Source organism: Micromonas commoda, chromosome 6 (genome assembly GCF_000090985.2).
Source record: "Micromonas commoda chromosome 6, complete sequence".
NCBI classification, from domain to species: domain Eukaryota; kingdom Viridiplantae; phylum Chlorophyta; class Mamiellophyceae; order Mamiellales; family Mamiellaceae; genus Micromonas; species Micromonas commoda.
In genome coordinates this window covers 1171257-1190759 of record NC_013043.1, presented here as the reverse complement: position 1 = coordinate 1190759, position 19503 = coordinate 1171257, and the positions used below count along the sequence as shown (strand labels likewise).

Here is a 19503-nt window from a genome sequence, read left to right as displayed (position 1 = left end):
GGGTTGGATCGGGGTCTCCACCTCCGCGGCGCGTATCGACGCTCGTGACGCGGACGCCGCCGTGCGCGGAGAGTGCAGCGCCCGTCCCGCGGGCCGCGCGGCGGCGATCGAGTCGTCGACTCGTCTCGAGCGCGTGTCAAACCGCGTGAGGAGACGCCACTGGCGGGAAGAAGAAAAACGAGCATTCCGCCCAACCGCCGGGGCCGGATCACGCGCGTGTCGTGGGGTCGTCGGGCGCGCGACGCGCGACGATTCGGGCGCGGGCACTCACCTCGCGGGTAACTGCGAACGTTCCGCGCGCGTTTAGGGCTGACCGGGTGGGTGTGCCGCGTGTGCCGCCCGGCTGGGTCACGGCTCGACGGCTGAATGGGCTCTATCTCCGGCCGCACGAACGATATCTTCGCTGGCGTGATGAGCTGTCATCGGTGGCGAGCTTGGCGTTTCGGGTCTATTTCCTGACTGATCGCCACGCACGACTAATGGCTAATTGCGTGAAAACGCGCCAGATCCTGACCGAGGATCCGTGCACCGCGGTCGGCTTTTCGTTTTCGACTCGAGGATGCGACGGGGATTTTGAAAACGAATTTCAAAGGCTCGCGTCGGGATCTGCGCCTCCTTCGCGGTTCACGTCACCGCGCGCGCAGGTCGCAGACCCGCACGCCGCGAACCCAACCCCGCGCGCGTACCACACCGCGCCCCAACTCGAGCCCGGCGCTCGAGCACCCGCGACCCGCGCAGCCGTGGGCCAAGCCTCGGCCGATCTAGCCACACCCAGCCCTTGAAAAAGAGACGAGGAGAATGGCGGAGGTTGACAAGGTGAAGGAAACGACCGCGGCCGAGGCTACCGCCCTGTTCGACCGGGGCATCGCCAAGATCAAGGCCAACGAGATGGAGGAGGCCATCGAAGCCCTGGGCAAGTGCCTCGAGCTCCGCACCGCCGTGTTCGGCGAGCAGGCGGTCGAGACCGCGCAGGCGTACCACAAGTACGGTTGCGCGCTCTTCTACAAGGCGCAGGACGAGAACACCGTGTTCGGCGCTCGCGCGCAGGAGGCTGCCGACGCCAAGAAAGAGGCCGACGGCGAGGGCGCATCCGCCGACGAGGGCGAGGACGTCGGCGACGACGACGACGCCGACGATGCCGCGGCCGACGCCCCACCGGAGGGATCCGAGGAGGGCAAGGAGGAGGATGGCGAACAGGAGGGAGCGCAGGACGACATGGAGCTCGCGTGGGAGATGATCGAGATGGCCAGGCTCTTCTACGAGGACGAGCTCGAGGAATCCAACGGCCAGGGTGGACACCCCATAGAGCTCGCCAACGTCTACGAGGTGCTCGGCGACATCAACACCGAGACGTCCAACTTTAAGGCTTCGCTGGAGGAGTACTCCAAGTGCCTCGCGCTCCTCGAAGCGCACGTCGACGAAGACGACCGCCGCATCGCCGGCGTGCTGTGCTCCATGTCCGTCTGCCAGCAGTTCGAGCAGGATCCCGAGGCGGCGCTCAAGGGCGTCACGCGCGCCATCGGCATCCTCAACGCGCGAGTCCGAAGGCTCAAATCCTCGGACGAAGCCGCGGCGGAGGCGGTCAACGCGGCGCTTTTGCCCGGCGCGCCGCCGCACGAAGACCCCCTCGCGGTGGCCAAAACCGAGCTCGAGACGATCGAGGCGACGATCGGCGACCTCGTCGCCAGGGAAGAGGAGCTCAAGAGCGTGTGCTCCGAGGACGACGCCACGCGCGAGCAGATCAAGAAGGCGTTCGCGGCCATCGGCGGCGGCGCCGCGGGTGGCGAAGCCGCGCCCGTGCGAAACGCAGACGGATCCGTCGAGACGATTGGCTTCGACGCGCCGACACGCGCCAACGCCGGGCCGGTGACCAACCTCGGCGTCGTGGGCGGCGGGAAGAAGGGCGCGCCCAAGCGAATCGTCGCGGCGGCAGCGCCAGCGCCGGCGGGGTCCGCCAACGCGGCGGCGGCGGCTGCTTTCGCCGCGATGGCCGCCGCGCCGGGACCGACACCCGCTAACCCTGCGGCTCCCCCCGGCGGACGGCGATCGCTGGAGGACATGATGGGCCCCGCCGGTGGCGAGAGCGTCGAGGGGTTCGGCGCGCCCGGAATCGTCGCGCCGCCCGCCGAGGCCAAGAAGGCGAAGATGGCGCCGATCGAGGCGGTCGCTCCCGCCGCGGAAACCGACGCGGGGGAAAAGGAAAACGCGCCCAACGGGTGCCCGCAGCAGTAGGCGCCCCCGCCGATGAGACCCAGGGTTTAAGATTAGGGTGTTTCGTGTCGACGAGACTTGACGTCGCACGATGCTGCTCGCGTGCTACTACAAATGTAACGAGTGATGATACGCGTCGACGCGTTAGTCACGAGGAGCCGTCCTCGTCCCGGTTCTCGACGGCGGTTCCGCCTACGCCTTTGCCGCCGCCCTCGGCCGCCGCTCGTTCCCGAGCCTCCGCCTCGGCCTCCTCGCGTTCCTCCAACTCGTTCAGCCGTTCCTCCTCGGCTAAGAACTCCTCCAGCGTCGGGACGTCCATCTGCCACCGGTAAAAGTTCTTCATCCAGTGCGGGCCCTCGTCCTTTCCCAGGAACAGTTTGTATATCCCGAGCGACCACACGCAGAAACACGCGAGTTCAAACACCGCGAAGAACGCGACGCCCGGCGTGAGGAACTCTTCCCACGTGTCCACGTCCCCGCTGAACGCGCAGTACGCCTTGAACGTGATGTCGACGACGAGCGGGTGACCGAGCTGCCGCTTTTGACTCCCCGGCGTCGGAACCTCGCGAGCCGTCACCGAAGTGGTCCACTCCACGAGTGTTTTGGACAAAAACACCGCGGAGGTCCTGTTCCTCCTCGGCCGATCGAGCGCCTCGCGCTCCCCGGCGTCGTCGTCGTCGACGTCGACAACCTGCTGAAAGCCTCCCGGCTCGTACAACTCGAGCTCGGTGCCCCTGAGCGCCAGCGCGTCCGCCACGGCGTCCGCGTCCGTCGGGTGCGGCGCCGCGGGATCTTCGGAGCCCGCGCCGGACGAGGGAAGCCTGGCGATGACCACGAGGTCATCCACCCGCGTCCTGCCGTCGAACGACGACGACGACACCGGGGCCGGTGACTCACCGCCCGGTGACTCACCGCCCGGTGACTCACCACCCGGTGACTCACCCCCAAACCCTAACCCTCCCCGCCTGGTTCGCGCCGCCTCGTTCGCCACGATCGTCGCCGCCGCTTCGCGTCGCGCACACGACCAATCGTCTTCGTCGAAGTGGACGACGAGGAGGGTCACGTTCTTGTTTCCGACGGCCATGCGGGTGACGTAGTGGTCCCTGGGCGGGCCCGTGACGCGAGTGCGGGCCGCGGCGCACGAGCGCGCGGCGTCCGCGGCGCACGAGGACGCGTCGGCGTCGTCGTCGTCGTCGGCGGCGGCGCAGGAATATTCCGATTCGCACGATGATGATTGATCCGCGCGGTCGCGTTCGTCCGCGGGGCATCGCGTGTGCGGTATGGGGTACGCCACGCGCGCGTCGTCGACGCGCGTGATGTTAACGCTGGGATCCACGTACGTCAGCATCCCCGTGTGTCGCATGGCGATCCCCTTGTCCTCCGGCCGCTCGTGCAGGTACTGACGCACCTTCGACGCGTGTTCGGGGAGGAGCTGCACCTCGGCGGAGAGCATCTGCCTGAGCGCGCCGCACCCGTTCGTGCCCGAGACGTCGACGACGTCCGCCTTGATCTCCGCCAGTAACTTTCCGAACGCGCGGTACCGCTCGCGGTCCTCCGCGCGCAACCGGTCGGCCACCGCCTTGTCCTGCTTCTCGCCCTTCGCGGTGGCGTTGACGGGGCTCATCGTCGCGATCCACCTCGCGTCGAACGTGGCGAGCGTCAGGCGGTTCGATCTGCCCTGCCCGTCGCCGCGGCGATCGGACGGGAACCTCGGAATATCGGAGCAGTCGCCGCCGCCGCGGAAGGCATCCGCGGCGGACGGCGCCAGCACCAGCGCCGAGAGCACCGCGAGGACGACCGCGCGCATCCCTACACTGACTGACTGTGTCGTGTTCGGCACGTCCGACGCTGCTGTTTCAGTTGGGTGAAGCCAAAAGTTTGAAATTTTGCCACAACGAGCTGCGCTAGCGCGCCCAGCCTCGAGACGTCGTCGACGGTCCGAACGCATTCGACGCCAACCGCGGTATCCCTCGACGCATCACGACGCCGCGGCGCCGACTCCGTCCGACGTGGATCCAGCGACCGACCGTCCCGAGCCCCGATCGACGTCGATCCCGATGACCAGAGGAACCTCCCCTGCCGCGGTCACGTGGCCCAAGGGCGGCGAGCTCACCCCGGAGTGGGTCGCCAACCTGGCGCGGGTCATGGAGGCCAACACGTTCACCGGACCCGACCACCCGCAGAACCTGCGCCGGCTCGTCCCAAAGTCCGTGATGGAGAAGCTGCTCAAGGCGACGCTCGCGGTGCTGGAGACGGAGGGCACCCTGGTGCGCGTCGATCCTTCCTCGCCGGACGTCAACGTCAACGTGGTGGGCGACACGCACGGACAGTTCCACGACGCGCTGCGTCTCGTGCACCTCGCGGGCGCGCCCAGCGCGACGAACTGGTACGTCTTCAACGGCGACTTCGTGGACAGGGGCGCCTGGGGAGCGGAGCTCGTGGCGACCGTCTTCGCCTGGAAGGTTTGCATGCCGCGGTACGTCACGCTGACCAGGGGCAACCACGAGTGCGAGTTCTGCACCGAGGTGTACGGGTACAAGAAGGAGCTGGAGGTCAAGTACGGGAAGAAGGACGGGCGCGCGCTGTGGAGGCTGTTCATGCGCGTCGCGTCCGAGCTCCCGCTCGCCGCGCTCGTCGCGGACAAGACGCTCGTGGTCCACGGCGGGTTGTGGCGGTCCAAGCGAAAAGCCAAGGGGGGCAAAAAGGGAGGAGCGGGAGGTGCCTCGGGAGCGGAGGTGGGCACGCTCGCCGAGCTCGCCAAGGCGTGGAAGGGCGGCGACGACCCGGACGGCGAGGGCGACACGCAGATCGCCGGGGACGTCCTGTGGTCGGACCCGGCGTTGGACGTGAACGGGATGATCTTCAACGAGAACCGCGGCATCGGCACCATGTTTGGCGCCGACGCGACCAAAAAGTTCATGGAGACGAACGGCGTGCGACTGGTGCTGCGCTCGCACGAGGGACCGGACGCGCGAGAAGACAGGCAGGGCATGAACGACATGACGTCGGGGTTCAGTACGGACCACGATATTCCGGGCGTCGGCAAGCTGTGCACCGTCTTCTCCGCGCCCGATTACCCGCAATTCGTGGAGGAGGGCGAGCGGCGGTTCAACGGTAGAGCCGCGTTCGTCACGCTCGCGTCGGACAGCGGCTACCACGAGCCGCGCGTGACGTCGTTCGAGGCTGTGAAACCTCGGCCGGCTTGCGACCCGTACTACGACGTCACCGTGGGGGGCTCGGACGAGGAAGGGCCGGACGGGGATCTAGCCGCGACGGTGGCGCGAGGCGATGAAGCCGACGATGACGATGACGATGGGGCGGAGGCCCACGCCGGCGGCTCCGACACCGTGACCGAGTCCGACGGCGACACGGTGTCGGGAGAGGGCGCCGCGGGGATCGACGGAGACGACGCCAGCTTCGTGCCGGAGTCAGACGACGAGCGGGGGGAGGAGTAGCGCGGGACTACAAGTACGCATTGAAAACAGGAAAAGCTCGTGCTTGCTGCTGGCCTGGGTGCCGACTCTTCGGGATTGTCGTCACGCCCCGGAGGACCTTTTTCGCCCGGTTCAACCCTAACCCTTCGGTCGGGTTCGCACACGCCGCGCGAACGCCGGAGCCGCCGCCATGGGCTTCCTCGACTTCCCCCGCAATGTCTTCAACGCCGCGATCGACGTGCCCGTGCACTTCGTCACGCACTTCACGGACGACCTCGTCGAACGTACGCGCGCGCGCCCGCATCCGCCCCGAAATTTCCCCGAACGTTATTACGGAACCCACGCCCCGGGCGAGATTCCCCATCCCTAGCCCGTCGCTGACATCGGCCCTCCCTCGCAGACACCGGCTGGCACCCGGCGACCATCTGGGCCGTCTTTCTCGGCTTCCTCTACTTCGTGTACCGCGCCATGAAGTTCATGCAGTACCTGGAGTCCACGTCCATCCTCGAGCTGCCCCTCAATCGCGTCGCGGGCAACCCGCGAAACGTGCGATGCTTCATGGAGTTCGAAGCCGTGGAGAAGGACGGCAAGAAGAAGGACATCGGCCGCGTGGAGTTCGAGCTCTTCTCCGCGGCGCTCCCGAAGACGTGCGAGAACTTTCGCAGCTTCTGCACGGGCGAGCGCGGCAACGGCGTCGGCTCCGGCAAGCCGATGCACTACAAGGGCGTCAGGCTGCACCGCATCATAAAGGGCTTCATGACCCAGGGCGGCGACGTCGTGAACGGCAACGGAACCGGGTCCGAGAGCATCTTCGGACCGACCTTCGCGGACGAGTGGGCGGATAACAAGTCACACGTCAAGCACCAGAAGGCGGGCATGCTCGCCATGGCCAACGCGGGACCCGACACCAACGGATCGCAGTTTTACTTCACGCACAAGCCCACCGGCTGGCTCGACGGGAAGCACGTGGTTTTCGGGCACGTGGTGGACGGCATGGAACGCATCGAATGGATCGAGGCGAACGCGGGCAGCGGCGACGGGACCCCCGCGATCGAGGTAATCATCAAAAACTGCGGCGAGGTCAAGTCCAAGTCCACCTGAGCGACTCCAACGCGAGCGAGCGGGCGAACCAGGCGGGCGAGTCGGTCAGCTTTCGACACCTAATAACTTTTACTCCATATTATTCTCACTTTATCGAGCCGCGCTACTCGAGACCCCGACCCCCGCCCGCCTCGCACGCGAACGGCATCGTCTCCGGCTCGTACTCCCCGCCCAGCGCCAGCGCCAGCTTATCGTACTCTCGAACGAACCACGCGACGGGCAGCGTCGCCTCCGTCCCGCAGAGCGACGCGGTCATCGCCGCCGCCGCCTTTCTCGCCGCCCCCGCGCCCCCATCTCGAACCACCGCGCCCATCGGCCCCAGCGGCGGCCGAAGCAGCCGCGCCACCGTCGTGTGCAGGATCGCCCGGTCCTTGACGATCTGCGCACGCGGCGAGTTCGGCAGCGCGGCGCGCAGCGCGGCGCGGAGATCCGACGGCTCCGTTCCGGCCGCCACGTTCCACAGCGCCAAAACCGCGCCCGACGGAGCCACGACGACCCGCTCGATCACCGCCCGGATGGGGCACATCGACGCGCACGCGCCCGCGATCGCGGCAGCCTCTAAACGCTCCTCCTCCGGCGTCACTCGCACCTCGGCGAGGTGGTGCGACGCGTGGTACACCGAGAAGTGGTACGCCGTCGGGTCCTGGTACCACACCGAGTCGCCGTGCCCAGCTAACCCGTCTTTGCTCCCGTACCCGGGGAAGTGTTCGCCGAGGACGCGACGCGTGGTCCGGTGGATCCGCGCCGCCGCCCTGGACGCCGCGGGCAGGGGCAACACGACGGCGCGCACCGGGACGTCCAGCCTGTGCAGCCGCGCGGTGACCCGGCCGCTCCTCGGGTGAAAGTCGAACAAATCGGAGAGGCCCAACCCCTGCGTCGTCGAAGCCGCCGCCGCCCGCGAGAAGACGTCCAGGCCCCTCGCCTCGAGGCCGCTCGCGAACTCGCCGTAGAGCCTGGATCGCTCCAGCGAGAACGCGGCGGCGGTGGGGTCCAGGGGAAGCACCGCGCCGAGCCGCGACTCGCACGACCCGGGCAAACGCCAAGGCCGATCCGCTTCCCACTCTTCTCGAAAGTGCGGATCGAGCGACGCGATGTGGGTCAGGCGCTGGCGCCTGCGTTCGTAGTACCGCGGGGCCGGGATGGAGAAGAGCGCGAGGACGACGACGAAGAGCGCGAGGCGCGCGGCGGCGCGTTTCCTCCGCGCGGTCCAGTACCTCGCGCCCGGTCGCGCCTTCGCCATGCGCCCGCTGCGACGACGATGCTAATTCACCTACAAGTAACGTAATGGGACCCGTGATGCGTGGGAACACGATCCGACACGCGTTCACGGGAGAGCGTTGGCGACCGGCGCGGCGGGATCGGACGGCAGGTGCGCGGCGAGGTTCTCCGGGAGCTGCGGCGTGGACAGCAAGGACTTGAGCGGGGGCTTGGACGCGAGCTTCACGACGTGGCCGTCGATGACCTCGACGGTCTCGTAGAGGGGCGCGCCGTTTGGGGTGGATCCGGTGAGACGCGATGAGGCGACGCGCGCGTTCTCGCGGACGAGGAGCGAGCCGGCGTCCTCGCGCACGGTGTTATCCTCGGTGGCGAGGAGCACGTCGAGCTCCTGCGGGGAACGAACGATGCGGGGGGTGGGTGGACGGAGGGAGTCAGCGCGCGCGTTCACGGGGCGACCAACCCTAGGACGATTCGGGACAGCGGTCAGGTCGACGGCGCGATCCGGGCGGGTTCGAGGGCCCAACGCGCGGGAGGCGCACCCTGTTGAGTTCCTCGGGAGGCGGAGGGGTGACCGCCGCGCCCGTCATCGATGTCGAGACCGTCGGGGGCTCGCGTGCCCTGTGAAGTGCGGATCCACTCGGGCCGATGATTGGTCTCGATGGATCTGCAGCAAACAGAACTGAACCCCATCACTCTGCTGAGCATTTTTCACCTTTACTCGTAGGCGGCACTACTACACATCGTATACGTCTATCGCCCCCTCACGAGCTGCATCGTCGCGTCGCCCACCCTGTTCGTGTTACTCACCCCGACCAGCCTCCCGCTGCCCCCGATCGCCAAACCCCGGAGACGGTACGTCGCGCGATCGAAACCCTTCACCCTCGCGCCGTCGAACAACCTGAACTTTCGAACCCGCCGCTCGTCCTGAAGATCCCACACGTGTACGTCGTCCTCGTCCACCGAACCCGTCACCGCCGTCGCGTACCTCTCGCACACGCGCACCGACGTCGCCCGCGACGTTCGCCCGTCCACGCACCGCCACGCGGTGTCGTGATCGGAGTGGGTTTGATCAAAGTGAGTCACCGCGACGACGCCGTCGCCGCCCACGGTGACAACGGCAGCAGAATCGCCGCCAGCTGTGTTGCCGGCCTCCCAGAGCGCCGCGTCGTGGATCCTCGCGTCGCGCGCGCCGTCCCTCGGGAGGTGCGGGTGCACCGTGCGCACCAGCTCCGCGCCGCCGCCGCCGTCGCCGCCGTTCGAAGGTCCAACACGTAGGAAGCAGAGCGAGCCCGTCCTGGACGCGACGGCTACGGCGACTGGCGCCCACCAGTCGCTCGGCGCCTCCGCTCTGTACTCCGCGGTGACGGCCGCGGCGTCCCTCGGGTCCCTCCACGTCACGCACGCGCCGAGCCTGTGTCCCGCGTTGTCGTCGGACGCGGCCTCGACGCCAGCCTCGCCCTCGGGAAAGGCGTACTTGAACGTCCCCTCCGTCAGCAGGTACGAGCCGACCACCCGAAGTTTCGCGCCGGCGAAGACGATGACTCCGGTCGCGTCTTCGCGTTCGCCTTGGTCGATGCGTACGAGCTTGAGCTCCCCGCTCTGGGTGATGACCGCCACGTGGGGCGCGCCGGGTCCGTGGACGTCGTCGACCGGCGGCGGGAGAGAGTGCAGCGCCACCGCGCGGGTCCGTCCGTCCGCGTCGTCGTCGCACGAGCATTTAAATCCGTCAGTAGCTTCGCAGGTTAAGCACATCGACGCCACGACTTTGTCGATGCGCGGGACGTCGTACATCAACAGACGGTCGCCGAGGACGTGCCCGGAGACCACGCGGTTCGTCCCCGTCACCGCGCAGAAGATCCCGCCGCTGAACGGTTCGTCGTCGGCTCGCCAGTCCCCCGCGGCTTTCGTGAGGTTGGCGCATTCGAAGCATCGGCCGCCGACGAGGTAGTCGCGCCCGTCGACGGAGACGAGCTCGAGCGAACGCGTGGGTCGATCTCCGGGCCTGGACGCGGTACCGCCGGACGTGCCGGGCACCGATACGACGTCGGCGCCCTTCTCGAAGGATCGCGGCGCGCTCAGGCGCTTGCCCCTCGGCGCCCGCTCGTCGTGGTCCACCACGCATCCCTGGGGCGCGTCGCGTTTCCTGGTGTTCACGTCGGACTCCGTCACCTCGCGCAGGGGTACGGCGCCCGCGGGTTTCGCGGCGGGTGCCTTGAAGAACGACGCGATGGTCCGCTGCGCCATGGGGGATCGCCCGGGGGTTCGGGGAGTGCGGCGCGCGGCGCGGCGCGGGTCGTCGTGGGACCGTCTTTCGCCAGCTGGTTCAAATTCTTTGGACCTGCCGAGCCGGACCCTTCAGGTCAAGTCACTGCCGAACTGCCGAATCCAAGAATCCACGCGCGCGAAGCGGACCCGCGCAGACTGGAAGAGCTCTTCGAGAAGAAAGGGTTGTAAAATATCTTCAGCCCCGCCCCAGACCTCATCCAGAACCTGCCCGCGCGACCCGTCTCACTTCCGATTCGCCGCACTGCCTCCTCGTCGATGTCGCTTGACGCTCGCGACGACGTCACCCGCGGCGTCCCCTGGGCCTCGCGTCCCCAGGGAAGTGTCCTCGCCGTCGGTCTTCCCAATTCCCGGGATTCGCCAATTACACGCGGCACAAGCCTTCGCGTTCGTCCTCGGCGCGCGGTTCTCGCGGTTCTGTTTTCGGCGGCGAGCGGGGCGAACGCGGCGAGCGTAGCCTGTGGACAAATTCATACCTGCGCCATACGGGACGACGGCACGGTATGGTGCTGGGGCAACAACTGGAACGGGTTGCTCGGGATGGGATCCGCTGGTGGAAGCTCCGCTGCTCCGGTTGGTCCGCTCGACCTCGGCTCGGGGCGGACGGCGAAGGCCATCTGCGGTGGATCGACTCACAGCTGCGCGATTCTCGACGACGGCACCGTCAAGTGCTGGGGTTACAACAACGCCGGTCAGCTCGGGTACGGCGACACCACGACCAGAGACGCTCCACCCGCGACACCGGTGGACCTCGGCACAGGGCGAACGGCAAAGGCGGTGTCATGCGGATTTTATTCCACCTGCGCGATTCTCGACGACGATAGCCTCAAGTGCTGGGGAGAAAATAATAACGGTCAGCTCGGAGTCGGTGATACCACAGACAAAACTAGTCCTACGGCGGTGGTTGCCACGAACCTCGGCGCGGGGGTGAAGAGCGTTGCTACCGGTTCCGATCACACCTGCGCCGTGCTGAACGACGGGAGTTTGAAGTGCTGGGGACTCGCCATGGGTGTATCTCTGGGCTACGGTGATGTATCAAATAGAAACACCCCACCCGCAGAGAACGTCAACCTTGGCGCGGGACTAACGGCAAAGAGTGTTTCAGCTGCGTATCGTCACACGTGTGTCATCCTGAACGACGACACCCTCAAGTGCTACGGACAAAATTTTGCTTCTGAGCTCGGGTACGGCGACACGACAGCAAGATCGATCCCCGACGCAAACGCGATAGATCTGGGTTCCGGTAAAACGGCGACGAGCGTTTCGACTGGAACTGATAGCGACAGTAGTAACGCTTTCAGTTGCGCCGTGCTCAACGACGGGAGCGTGAAATGTTTCGGCGCAAATTCTAAAGGGCAGCTCGGAACTGGGTCGTACATGCCACCTCCCGGAAATCTTCCGGCTACGGTGGACCTCGGCACGGGGCGGACAGCAACGAGCGTCTGCTCGGGAGAGCGCCACTCGTGCGCCGCATTGGACGGCGGCACCATAAAATGCTGGGGGCGAAACAACAACGGGGAAGTAGGAAACGGGTCGCCTTCCTCCTTCGGCGTCGCGACGCCCGCCGAGGTCGCCTTCTCATCAAGCTCCGGCGGCTCGAGCTCCGGTGGCTCGAGCTCCGGCGGATCCGGCGCGAGCGGCCCTCCCGGCCCTCCCGGCCCTCCCGGGTCGTCATCGTCATCGGGTAACGTGACGTCGTCATCGGGTAACGTCACGTACATCTATGTCGCGGGGCCGCCGGGACCGGGCGGACCCCCCGGGCCCGGGTACCTCAACTCGAACGCGAACGTCACGGCCGACACCGACACCGGCGCGATGACCCACGCCAACACCCTGGCGATATTCGCCTTCTCCACCCTCGTGAGTCTCCTGATGTAAACGATGAGTCGCGATGTAAAGTGATGAGTCGCATTCGAGGTCAACGTACTCGTTTCGCAGTGTACCGTGGATTACAAGTCTCGGCTCGCTCGCTCACTAAGCCCTGTACGCCGCGAGCTGCCCCACCGTCAGCAGCGGCGACGCCACCCCCGCGAGCGCCGCGAGCGAATCGTGCAGCCTGAGCGTCACCGCGACCCTCTCCCTGATGAGCCTGAGCGCGGCGTCAACCTCCCTCGAAGCGCCGACCGATCCCCCGTAGATGTCCAGCACCATCCCCGCCACGTGCACCAGCTGCCGGGTGTGCCTCGGGTTGCCGATGTGCTTCATGACGTACCTGAGCACCGGCTGAAGCGCGGCGGCGTCACGCCCCGCCAGCGCCTTGCTCAGCGCGCCGTGCGCGGCGATTTCGTCGATGACGGCGGCGATCACCTCGGGTCGCCCGCCCGCCAGGCTCGCGTCGAGCGCCTCGGTGAACCGAAAACGTTTCAACGCGCGGTCGTGCGCCTGCAACCGGACGCTCCGAAGCCTCTGCACCTTAAAATCCCCCTCCGCAGCCTTGGCGTTCATCCCGCGGATGAAGTACTGCCAGCTGCCCGCGTCAAGCCGCCGCGGCGCTTTTCTCCGCCCCGAGGGCCCGACTTTGTGAAAACCCGAATCGCCCCCGCCGCCGCCGCCGCCCAGCGCGTGCGAGCGCGGCTTGGTCCGCCGCCTGATGCTCAGCAGCTTGTTCGCGGTGCCCACCGCGAGCGCGTTGGCGTCCGGCGACAGCGCCACGGCCAGAACCGGCCCGGGGTACTTGGCGCTGTGCGTCACCGAGAAATCGTCGAGCTCGTGTACCTTGACGTGGCCGTCGAGCGAGCCCGTCAGGAGCCTCGGCGCAGTCGCGCGCCCGCCCGCCCCAGCTCTCGCCGCGAACGAGCCGTGCTCCAGCACCGGCGGGGGTCCACCGTCGGGCGCCACGTGGCAGCTCATGATCGTCTTCTGGTGGCACCGGAGACGCTTCAAAAGTTTCCCGCCGCCCAACACGTCCCACACGCACGCGTCCTGACCACCCACGGACACCAAGAGCGACCCGGAGGGCAGCCACGCGACGTCCTCGACGGGTGACCCGTGGTCCAGCGTCATCGTCGCGGACGTCGACCCGTCCCTGTTGTCCCACAGGCGCACGGTGTGATCGTAAGATCCCGACGCCCAGGACGTCTGCGCCGTGGGATGGCCCGCGATTGACCTGGCGTAGTCGGTGTGGCCGTCGTGCCGGCGGACGCACTCGCCCGCGGCGACGTCCCATATGCGCACGGTGGTGTCGTCGGACGCGGACGCGATCGTGGCGTACGACTGCGGCGAGAACTTGACGCTCCGCACCGCGCGCGTGTGCATCTCGAACTTGCGCAGGATGGATCGCGAGTTCATGTCGAAGAGCTGGACGATGCCAGCCTGGCCGCCGACGACCATGGCGCGCGCGTCGCTGCGCAGCACCCCCGAGTACGCGATGTCCTTGAACCTGGCGAACATCCTGTGCTGTCTTCTCGATTGCGAGTTGTACACCGTGACCCTGGCGGAGGACGTCACCGCGAGCTGGTACGGGTACGCGTCCGCGAAGTGGAGGCTGGTGACCTGCGAGACGGCGTTGATGAGCGCGGGAGCCTTGTACGCGCGCCAGTACCTGCCCTCGGCGGTCTCGCGCAAGGTCTTTGGCGCGTATCGCTTGGGCTCGACCTTGACGTAGTCGCCGATCCCGGCGTAGAGTCCCGCGCCCTTGACCACTGGGTCAGGGAGAACGAGCGGGCCGTCCATGGTGGTCATCCCCGGCCCCGGTGCTCGCGCGCCGCCGCCGCTTTTGTTTGCCCTCGCGCTCCCGCAGCTGTGACTCCGCACCCACAGACGTCGACGCGCGAGAGCGGTTCAACGCCTCGCGAGCGCACGCCGATCGTTCCGGGCGTCGTCCGTGCGCCTCCCTTCGAGGATGCGCGCGGGGGATGTGCGCGCGCGACGGACGCAACGCGGGGATGGAGCGCGGTGCGAAAAGTGCGACAGACGGTGGAAGCCGACCGCTGCGCTGGCCGGACAAGGAAGGATGGCCGATCGATTCCCGTGCCGCTCAGGGATCGCACTGCCGCCCGCGCCGATGCAAGCGCGCGCCGTCTCGAGCGCCGCCTTCGCCTTCACCGCGTCCCTCCGACGCCTCGCGAGCCCCCGTCGCGTCGTCGCCGCCGGAACCCTCGTCCCGCCCGCCCGCCCAACCCGCCGCCCCGCCACCACCGCCCCGATGGCGTCGTCCCCATCCTCCTCCGGGCTCGTCACCGACACCTTCTTCCTCGACGACTTCGCCATGCGCCAGTGGGACGACCCGAACTACGGCGGCACCAAGATCGACTTCGACAAGGCGGCGTTCGTCGCGCGGGTGCACGACGCGCACAAGTCGGGCGAGGCCCCGCTCGTGGACGGGTACGCGCCCTTCTGCAAGCACGTCTTCGTGCGCAACTTCGTCCCGGGCACCAAGGTTGGCGCCGTCGAGATCACCCCCGACAACGAGCACCTCCTCCGCAGCGGCTACAGCGCCAGGTCCGACGCGGAGCTCCCGGTGTTGACGCGGTGGTTCCCGCAGGAGAAGATCGACGTTCCGGACGCCACGTGGCTCGACGTCATCCTGTACTCGCGAGAGCAGTTGGAACTGGAACGAGCGGCTGTGCCGTCGAAGCAATCGCGCCCGCCGCTGCCGGACGCGCCGTGGGGAATCATCTCGGTCAAGGGCCAGACCGTGGACTACGAGTGCCCGATGACGCCCATCACGATCATGAGGAACGCGCTGGGCAAGGAAGAGGGCGGGAGCGGGGTGCCGATTGATCGCGAGGCGTACGCTAAGAGCGTCGAGTACCACCGGAGACACGCGCCGCTCGTGAAGGGGGACTCGCCCAACGGGGAGTGAGCGAGCGTCATCGTAGTAAGTGTTAGACTATTAAGGTTTCGGTGAGGTTTCTCACATCGCGTTCTGGAGCATCTTGACGACGACGTCCTTCTTCCCCGGGTTGTTGGCACCCGCCAGGTCCATCGGGGTCTTTCCGTCCATGTCCGTCACCTTCGGGTCCGCGCCCGCCTCGAGGATCTCCTCGATCTTCGGCACGTCGCCCTCCGCCGCGGCGAAGAGGAGGATGACGTCGATGGGATGCTTGCCCGCGTTGAGGAGCGCGTCCATGCGGTCGTTGCTGCCCTCGTCGGCGAGGATGCCCATGTAGTTGAAGTAGTACTCGACGTCCTCCGCCTCGTAGTCCTCGCGGCCCTGGGAACCCACGATGCCCGCCTTGTTGGAGTTTTGCGCGAACGGGTTCCAGGACGCGGAGGTGGTCACGGCGACGCGGGCGGCCTTGACCGCCTTGGAAGCCTTGACGGCCTTGCCCTTGAACGCGGAGACGCGGAGGGGCGCGCGGCAGGAGACCTGCGAGGGAAGACGGAACGGGAGGGTGGTGGGTCAGGGGGCGGTCGGAGGATCGATTGGGGTCGCGATGGGAAATCGGAATCTTCCGTTGTGGATAGGAGGCTTCGCGACGGAGCGACACGCGACGCTCGAGGGGCTCCCGGCGGCTGACGCGCGCGGGGAACGCACCGCGGAGGTAACTGCGGACATCTCGTCGGGTTTTAACGGTGCGAAGACTGCGTCGACCCTCGTTAGTGGAGAGCCGAGGCCGGGCCTGCTCGCTTTTCGCTGCTATCTCGCGAGAGATCTCGGATTGGTAAATCTCGGAGCGCCTGCTCGCATCTGATTGGTCGAGACCGGGCGAGCTTTGGCCGCGACAGAAAAGCACCGTTCACGACTACGTTCTCACGCCTTCAGCATCCCGGTGAGACGCTCGGCGGCGCTCCTCGCCCCCGCGCCCACCCCCGAACGCGGCGGCAGCCGAAAGTACCTCCCTCCCGCCGCCCTCGCGAGATCCTCCGCCACGTTCGTCCTCGCCTCGCCGGCGCCCACCCCGGCGCCCACCCCGGCTCTTCGCAGAGCGTCAGACTCGGTGTCCACCACCAAGAGCTCGACGCCCGCCTTTCCCAACCGCCCCGCGACCGCCACCGCCTCCTCGCGCAGCGCAGCCTTGGACGGCTCGTACGGCTCCATCGCGGCGCGCCGCGTTGGGGTCGACTCGGACCAGTCGAGCCCAACGTTGGCGCCCCCGTCGGTGAGCAGCACCACGCGGGTCCTCGAGCACTTTCCGCCGCCCCCGCCGCCCGTCCTCGCCGCGTTGATCGCGACGCGCGCGGCGGTGCTCAACCCGTGCGCCAGCGGCGTGCCCCCGCCGCATGGTAACGCCGCGAGCCTCGCCTCGGCGCGCGCGATGGACCGACTCGGCGGGAGGATCACCTCCGCCGCGTCGCCCCGAGCGGATACCAAAGCCACCGCGTCGCGTTTGGTGTACGATTCGGCTAGGAGCGTCAGCGCCGCGCCCTTCGCCGCGGCCATGCGGTTGAGCGCCATGGACCCGGACGCGTCGACGAGGAACACCGTGAGCGTCCCCGCGGCGCGGGACATCTTCTTGTTGCGGATGTCGTCGCGTTCGATGCGGACGCGTCTGCCGTCGGGCGGGTCGCCGCGTCGCTTTCGGCGCGAGGGTTGGTGAGGCGCCGCGGCTCGAAGCGTGGCGTCGATGGCGACCCTGCGCACGACGCCCCCTTTGGGAAACACCGGCTTGACGTACCTGCCTCGGTCGAACGAGAAGATGACGGCCTTTTTGGCTCGGCCCGCCGCGCCGGGTTTACTGGGTCGACGCGAGAGCTTTCCGAACGATACGGCCGGCTCGCCGGCTCGATCCTCGGGCGCGAAGACCAAATCCTCGACGGCGATTCGAGTCTCCTCGTCCTCTTCCTCGTCCTCTTCCTCACGGTCGTCATCGTCGCCTTTGTCGTCGTCCTCGTCCTCGTTCCCCCGGGTTCCCTCCTCCTCGTCCTCCTCCTTCGATTCCGTCTCATCCGCCGCTTCGGTTTCTTCCGCCCTTTGCGGCGGCGGCGGCGGCGGCGGCGGCTCCATCGACCTCGTCGCTCGCGGCGCGATCGCCAGCGCCGCCGCCGCGTTCAGGTCTCCTCCGTTGACCACCTCGCACCCGCGCAACGCCGCGGACGCCTTGCACGCCCGCGTCGCCGCGATCTCCGCCCTGTGTCCCACGCACCCCGCTCGGATGGCGACGTCCACGAGCCACCCCACCTGTGTGTGACAACAAAATTGATAAGGCGATCGAGGTACTCGACACGGGTATGATAAAAGCGGATCCATCCCACCTGCGCGTCCGTCACCCGCACCCGCGCCAGCGTCTTCCGCGCCGCCGCCAGCGCCGCCGCCAGCGCCGCCTCGTCTAAACGCGCCTCCTCCGCGACGGCGCGCCAGTCGTCCATCCACGCCGACGCCAGCTCCACCCCTCGAACCCTACGTTCGACGGCGAGAGGCTCATCGGCGGAGGCGTGAAGCGCGAACGCGTCGACGACCCTTCGCTTCACCTCCCCCTCGTCCGGGTTCCACGTCGCCACGCACAGCGCCCGGCACGGCCGCGACGTGCTGACGCCCGTTCTCTCCACGACGCACCGCCTCGCCGATACCGCGTGGAGCGCGCAGTCGACGACTGTCTCGTCTGCGAGGTTGAGCTCGTCGAGGTACAGTACGCCGCGGTCGGCCCTGGCGAGCAGGCCGGGTTCGTACACGGGCTCGCCGACCCGCGCGGACGCCTCGACGTCGATCGTGCCGACGACCGCGTCCTCCGTGGCTGACAGGGGCACGGTGACGAAGGGCGGTGGGCGGCGGGGGCGGGCGTGGGTCGCCGACTCTTCGACGACCGCCGTCTCCTTCTTCTCCTCCTCGTCCTCCTCGAGCGCGGGGAGCAGCGCGTGCACGGCGCGCGCGAGCACCGTCTTGCACGTGCCCCTGCGGCCGAAGAGCGCCACGCCGCCGATGTTCGGGTCCACGGCGGCGAGCAACAGCGCGGCTTTGGCCGGCTCGTGGTTTACCACGCGGCTGAACGGGAAGGTTGGACGCGAGGTCTGGCGCGATACGCGCGGGCGAGGCGCGTCGTCACCTTCGGGGCGAGCGCGGGGGGTGCCTCGCGCGGCGAGGACGGGGGTTCCGCGACGCGACGCGCGCGATGGGGTCCGGCGGGGCGCGAGGATGGGGAGCGTGGCGAGCATAGCGGCGGCGCGTCTTCCAATAAAAAAACAACTGGGCTCTGCTGCTCTGCTGACACAAGGACACTCCAAAGTTGAAGGCCGTCGAAGCAGGCACCTCACCAATAACACTTACTTGTAGTGGCGCTGTGATACAAGTATAGCCTACGAAGGGGTACCTCTCTGTCTAAACACTCGTAAAGGCTTAACCCTTAACTCAAAGCGAGTACGTCTTCTCGAGGTAGTCGACCATCGCCGCGGACTCGAACATCGCGACGCCCGTGTTGGGATCCTCCAGATACGGCACCTGAAACGTCCCCGTCTTCGCCAGCAGCTCGTCCCGCTTGCTCACCGATCCCCTGGGGCAGTACCGCACGACGTGGGGTATCGCCATCTCCGTCAGCGCCTCGCGCACCGCCTTCGTGAACGGGCTCGACTCGTACGTCCACAGCACGAGCGGCTCGACGGGCTCGCCCGCGCTCGCAGCCTCCGACGCCCTCGACGGCCTAAACTTGAGGCCCTTGAGCCTGGCCACCGCGGCGGCGTAGCAGGTGAGGTTGGTGATCCCGCCGCGGCGGAGCATGAAAGGGACGCCGAGGGCCTTCGCGTCGGCGTCTGCGGGTAGGCCCGAGCCCGCCGTCGGGCCGTAGTTGCGAAAGAGATGCTCGACGATGTCGTCGCTCTCGCACATCGACGCGCCGGTGTTCGGGTCCTTCATGTACGGGAACGTGGCGGCGCCCTCCGCCTTGGCCATCGGGCGCCAGTAGCTCTCGCCGGAGGGGCACGGGCGGTAGACGACGTCGAGGTCGAGGCACGCGCACGCCTCCCTCACCTTTCTGCAGTACGGCGATCCCTCGTACTCGAACACCTCGATGGGCAGCGCCGGCCTCGGGCCCAGGGCGTTGGCCTCGGCGAGCCTCTTGCCGGCGAACCTCACGATGGAGTACTTGGTGGGCTCGTCGTCGTCCACGAGGGAGGGGGCGTATCCGTTGACGAGGGCGCCGGTGCCGAGTCGGAGCACCAGAGGAACGGCCGCGGAGATGACGTTGCCCAGATTTCCCTCCGCCACGGTGAACTTCTTGGGCTCGGGTGGGGTCCATCCCTCGGGAGCGGTGATCCTGACCGTCTTGGTGTTGGCGTCGGCGGATGCGCGGCATCGCGCGGCGGCGCGACGGCCAGCCTTGGGCGCGCCGCCGGCGGGAGCGAACGAGGCGGCGAGGGCGGCAACCATCGTGCGATATAAAAA

At 67.8% G+C, this 19503-nt stretch overlaps 12 protein-coding genes across 12 annotated transcripts; 5 read left to right on the top strand and 7 right to left on the bottom strand.

Annotated features, from left to right (window-relative positions):
* Nucleotides 1-798: 798 nt before the first annotated feature.
* Nucleotides 799-2232, top strand: MICPUN_59600 (predicted protein; the record flags this gene model as incomplete). Its single annotated transcript, XM_002503317.1, has 1 exon — nucleotides 799-2232. The coding sequence occupies one exon, from the start codon at nucleotides 799-801 to the stop codon at nucleotides 2230-2232; it is 1434 nt and encodes a 477-aa protein (XP_002503363.1).
* Nucleotides 2233-2359: 127 nt separating this feature from the next.
* On the bottom strand, nucleotides 2360-4159 carry MICPUN_59599 (predicted protein; the record flags this gene model as incomplete). Its single annotated transcript, XM_002502962.1, has 1 exon — nucleotides 2360-4159. One exon carries the CDS (start codon nucleotides 4157-4159, stop codon nucleotides 2360-2362), a length of 1800 nt encoding a protein of 599 aa, XP_002503008.1.
* Nucleotides 4160-4268: 109 nt separating this feature from the next.
* On the top strand, nucleotides 4269-5666 carry MICPUN_101179 (predicted protein; the record flags this gene model as incomplete). The annotated part of the gene is made up of 1 exon (XM_002503316.1): nucleotides 4269-5666. The coding sequence occupies one exon, from the start codon at nucleotides 4269-4271 to the stop codon at nucleotides 5664-5666; it is 1398 nt and encodes a 465-aa protein (XP_002503362.1).
* Nucleotides 5667-6203: 537 nt separating this feature from the next.
* Nucleotides 6204-6746, top strand: MICPUN_97605 (predicted protein; the record flags this gene model as incomplete). The annotated part of the gene is made up of 1 exon (XM_002503315.1): nucleotides 6204-6746. The coding sequence occupies one exon, from the start codon at nucleotides 6204-6206 to the stop codon at nucleotides 6744-6746; it is 543 nt and encodes a 180-aa protein (XP_002503361.1).
* A 103-nt stretch (nucleotides 6747-6849) lies between these two features.
* On the bottom strand, nucleotides 6850-7986 carry MICPUN_101177 (predicted protein; the record flags this gene model as incomplete). Its single annotated transcript, XM_002502961.1, has 1 exon — nucleotides 6850-7986. The coding sequence occupies one exon, from the start codon at nucleotides 7984-7986 to the stop codon at nucleotides 6850-6852; it is 1137 nt and encodes a 378-aa protein (XP_002503007.1).
* Nucleotides 7987-8070: 84 nt separating this feature from the next.
* On the bottom strand, nucleotides 8071-10208 carry MICPUN_59595 (predicted protein; the record flags this gene model as incomplete). Its single annotated transcript, XM_002502960.1, has 2 exons — nucleotides 8071-8352; nucleotides 8730-10208. 2 exons carry the CDS (start codon nucleotides 10206-10208, stop codon nucleotides 8071-8073), a joined length of 1761 nt encoding a protein of 586 aa, XP_002503006.1.
* Nucleotides 10209-10505: 297 nt separating this feature from the next.
* MICPUN_59594 (predicted protein) lies at nucleotides 10506-12125 on the top strand (the record flags this gene model as incomplete). The annotated part of the gene is made up of 1 exon (XM_002503314.1): nucleotides 10506-12125. The coding sequence occupies one exon, from the start codon at nucleotides 10506-10508 to the stop codon at nucleotides 12123-12125; it is 1620 nt and encodes a 539-aa protein (XP_002503360.1).
* Nucleotides 12126-12175: 50 nt separating this feature from the next.
* On the bottom strand, nucleotides 12176-13536 carry MICPUN_108508 (predicted protein). The gene has a single exon (XM_002502959.1). It carries the CDS (start codon nucleotides 13533-13535, stop codon nucleotides 12222-12224), a length of 1314 nt encoding a protein of 437 aa, XP_002503005.1. The 5' UTR covers nucleotide 13536; the 3' UTR covers nucleotides 12176-12221.
* Nucleotides 13537-14391: 855 nt separating this feature from the next.
* On the top strand, nucleotides 14392-15051 carry MICPUN_83070 (predicted protein; the record flags this gene model as incomplete). Its single annotated transcript, XM_002503313.1, has 1 exon — nucleotides 14392-15051. One exon carries the CDS (start codon nucleotides 14392-14394, stop codon nucleotides 15049-15051), a length of 660 nt encoding a protein of 219 aa, XP_002503359.1.
* A 6-nt stretch (nucleotides 15052-15057) lies between these two features.
* On the bottom strand, nucleotides 15058-15776 carry MICPUN_59591 (predicted protein). Its single transcript, XM_002502958.1, has 2 exons — nucleotides 15727-15776; nucleotides 15058-15558 (listed from the first exon to the last, which is right to left on the bottom strand). The coding sequence occupies exons 1-2, from the start codon at nucleotides 15745-15747 to the stop codon at nucleotides 15103-15105; spliced, it is 477 nt and encodes a 158-aa protein (XP_002503004.1). The 5' UTR covers nucleotides 15748-15776; the 3' UTR covers nucleotides 15058-15102.
* Nucleotides 15777-15942: 166 nt separating this feature from the next.
* MICPUN_82623 (predicted protein) lies at nucleotides 15943-18281 on the bottom strand (the record flags this gene model as incomplete). Its single annotated transcript, XM_002502957.1, has 2 exons — nucleotides 15943-17310; nucleotides 17385-18281. 2 exons carry the CDS (start codon nucleotides 18279-18281, stop codon nucleotides 15943-15945), a joined length of 2265 nt encoding a protein of 754 aa, XP_002503003.1.
* A 199-nt stretch (nucleotides 18282-18480) lies between these two features.
* MICPUN_70297 (predicted protein) lies at nucleotides 18481-19404 on the bottom strand (the record flags this gene model as incomplete). The annotated part of the gene is made up of 1 exon (XM_002502956.1): nucleotides 18481-19404. A coding segment is annotated over one exon (924 nt), but the record flags the coding sequence as incomplete, so codon positions are not given.
* Nucleotides 19405-19503: the final 99 nt, after the last annotated feature.

What these genes read in the sequence shown, in the direction of transcription:
- MICPUN_108508 (XM_002502959.1), bottom strand. Translation starts at nt 13,535, where the DNA reads ATGAACTCGCGATCCATCCTGCGCAAGTTCGAGATGCACACGCGCGCG.
- MICPUN_59591 (XM_002502958.1), bottom strand. Translation starts at nt 15,747, where the DNA reads ATGTCCGCAGTTACCTCCGCG. An exon ending in TGTCCGCAGTTACCTCCGCG is followed by an intron (nt 15,559 to 15,726) that starts GTGCGTTCCCCG and finishes CTTCCCTCGCAG; the next exon opens with GTCTCCTGCCGCGCGCCCCT.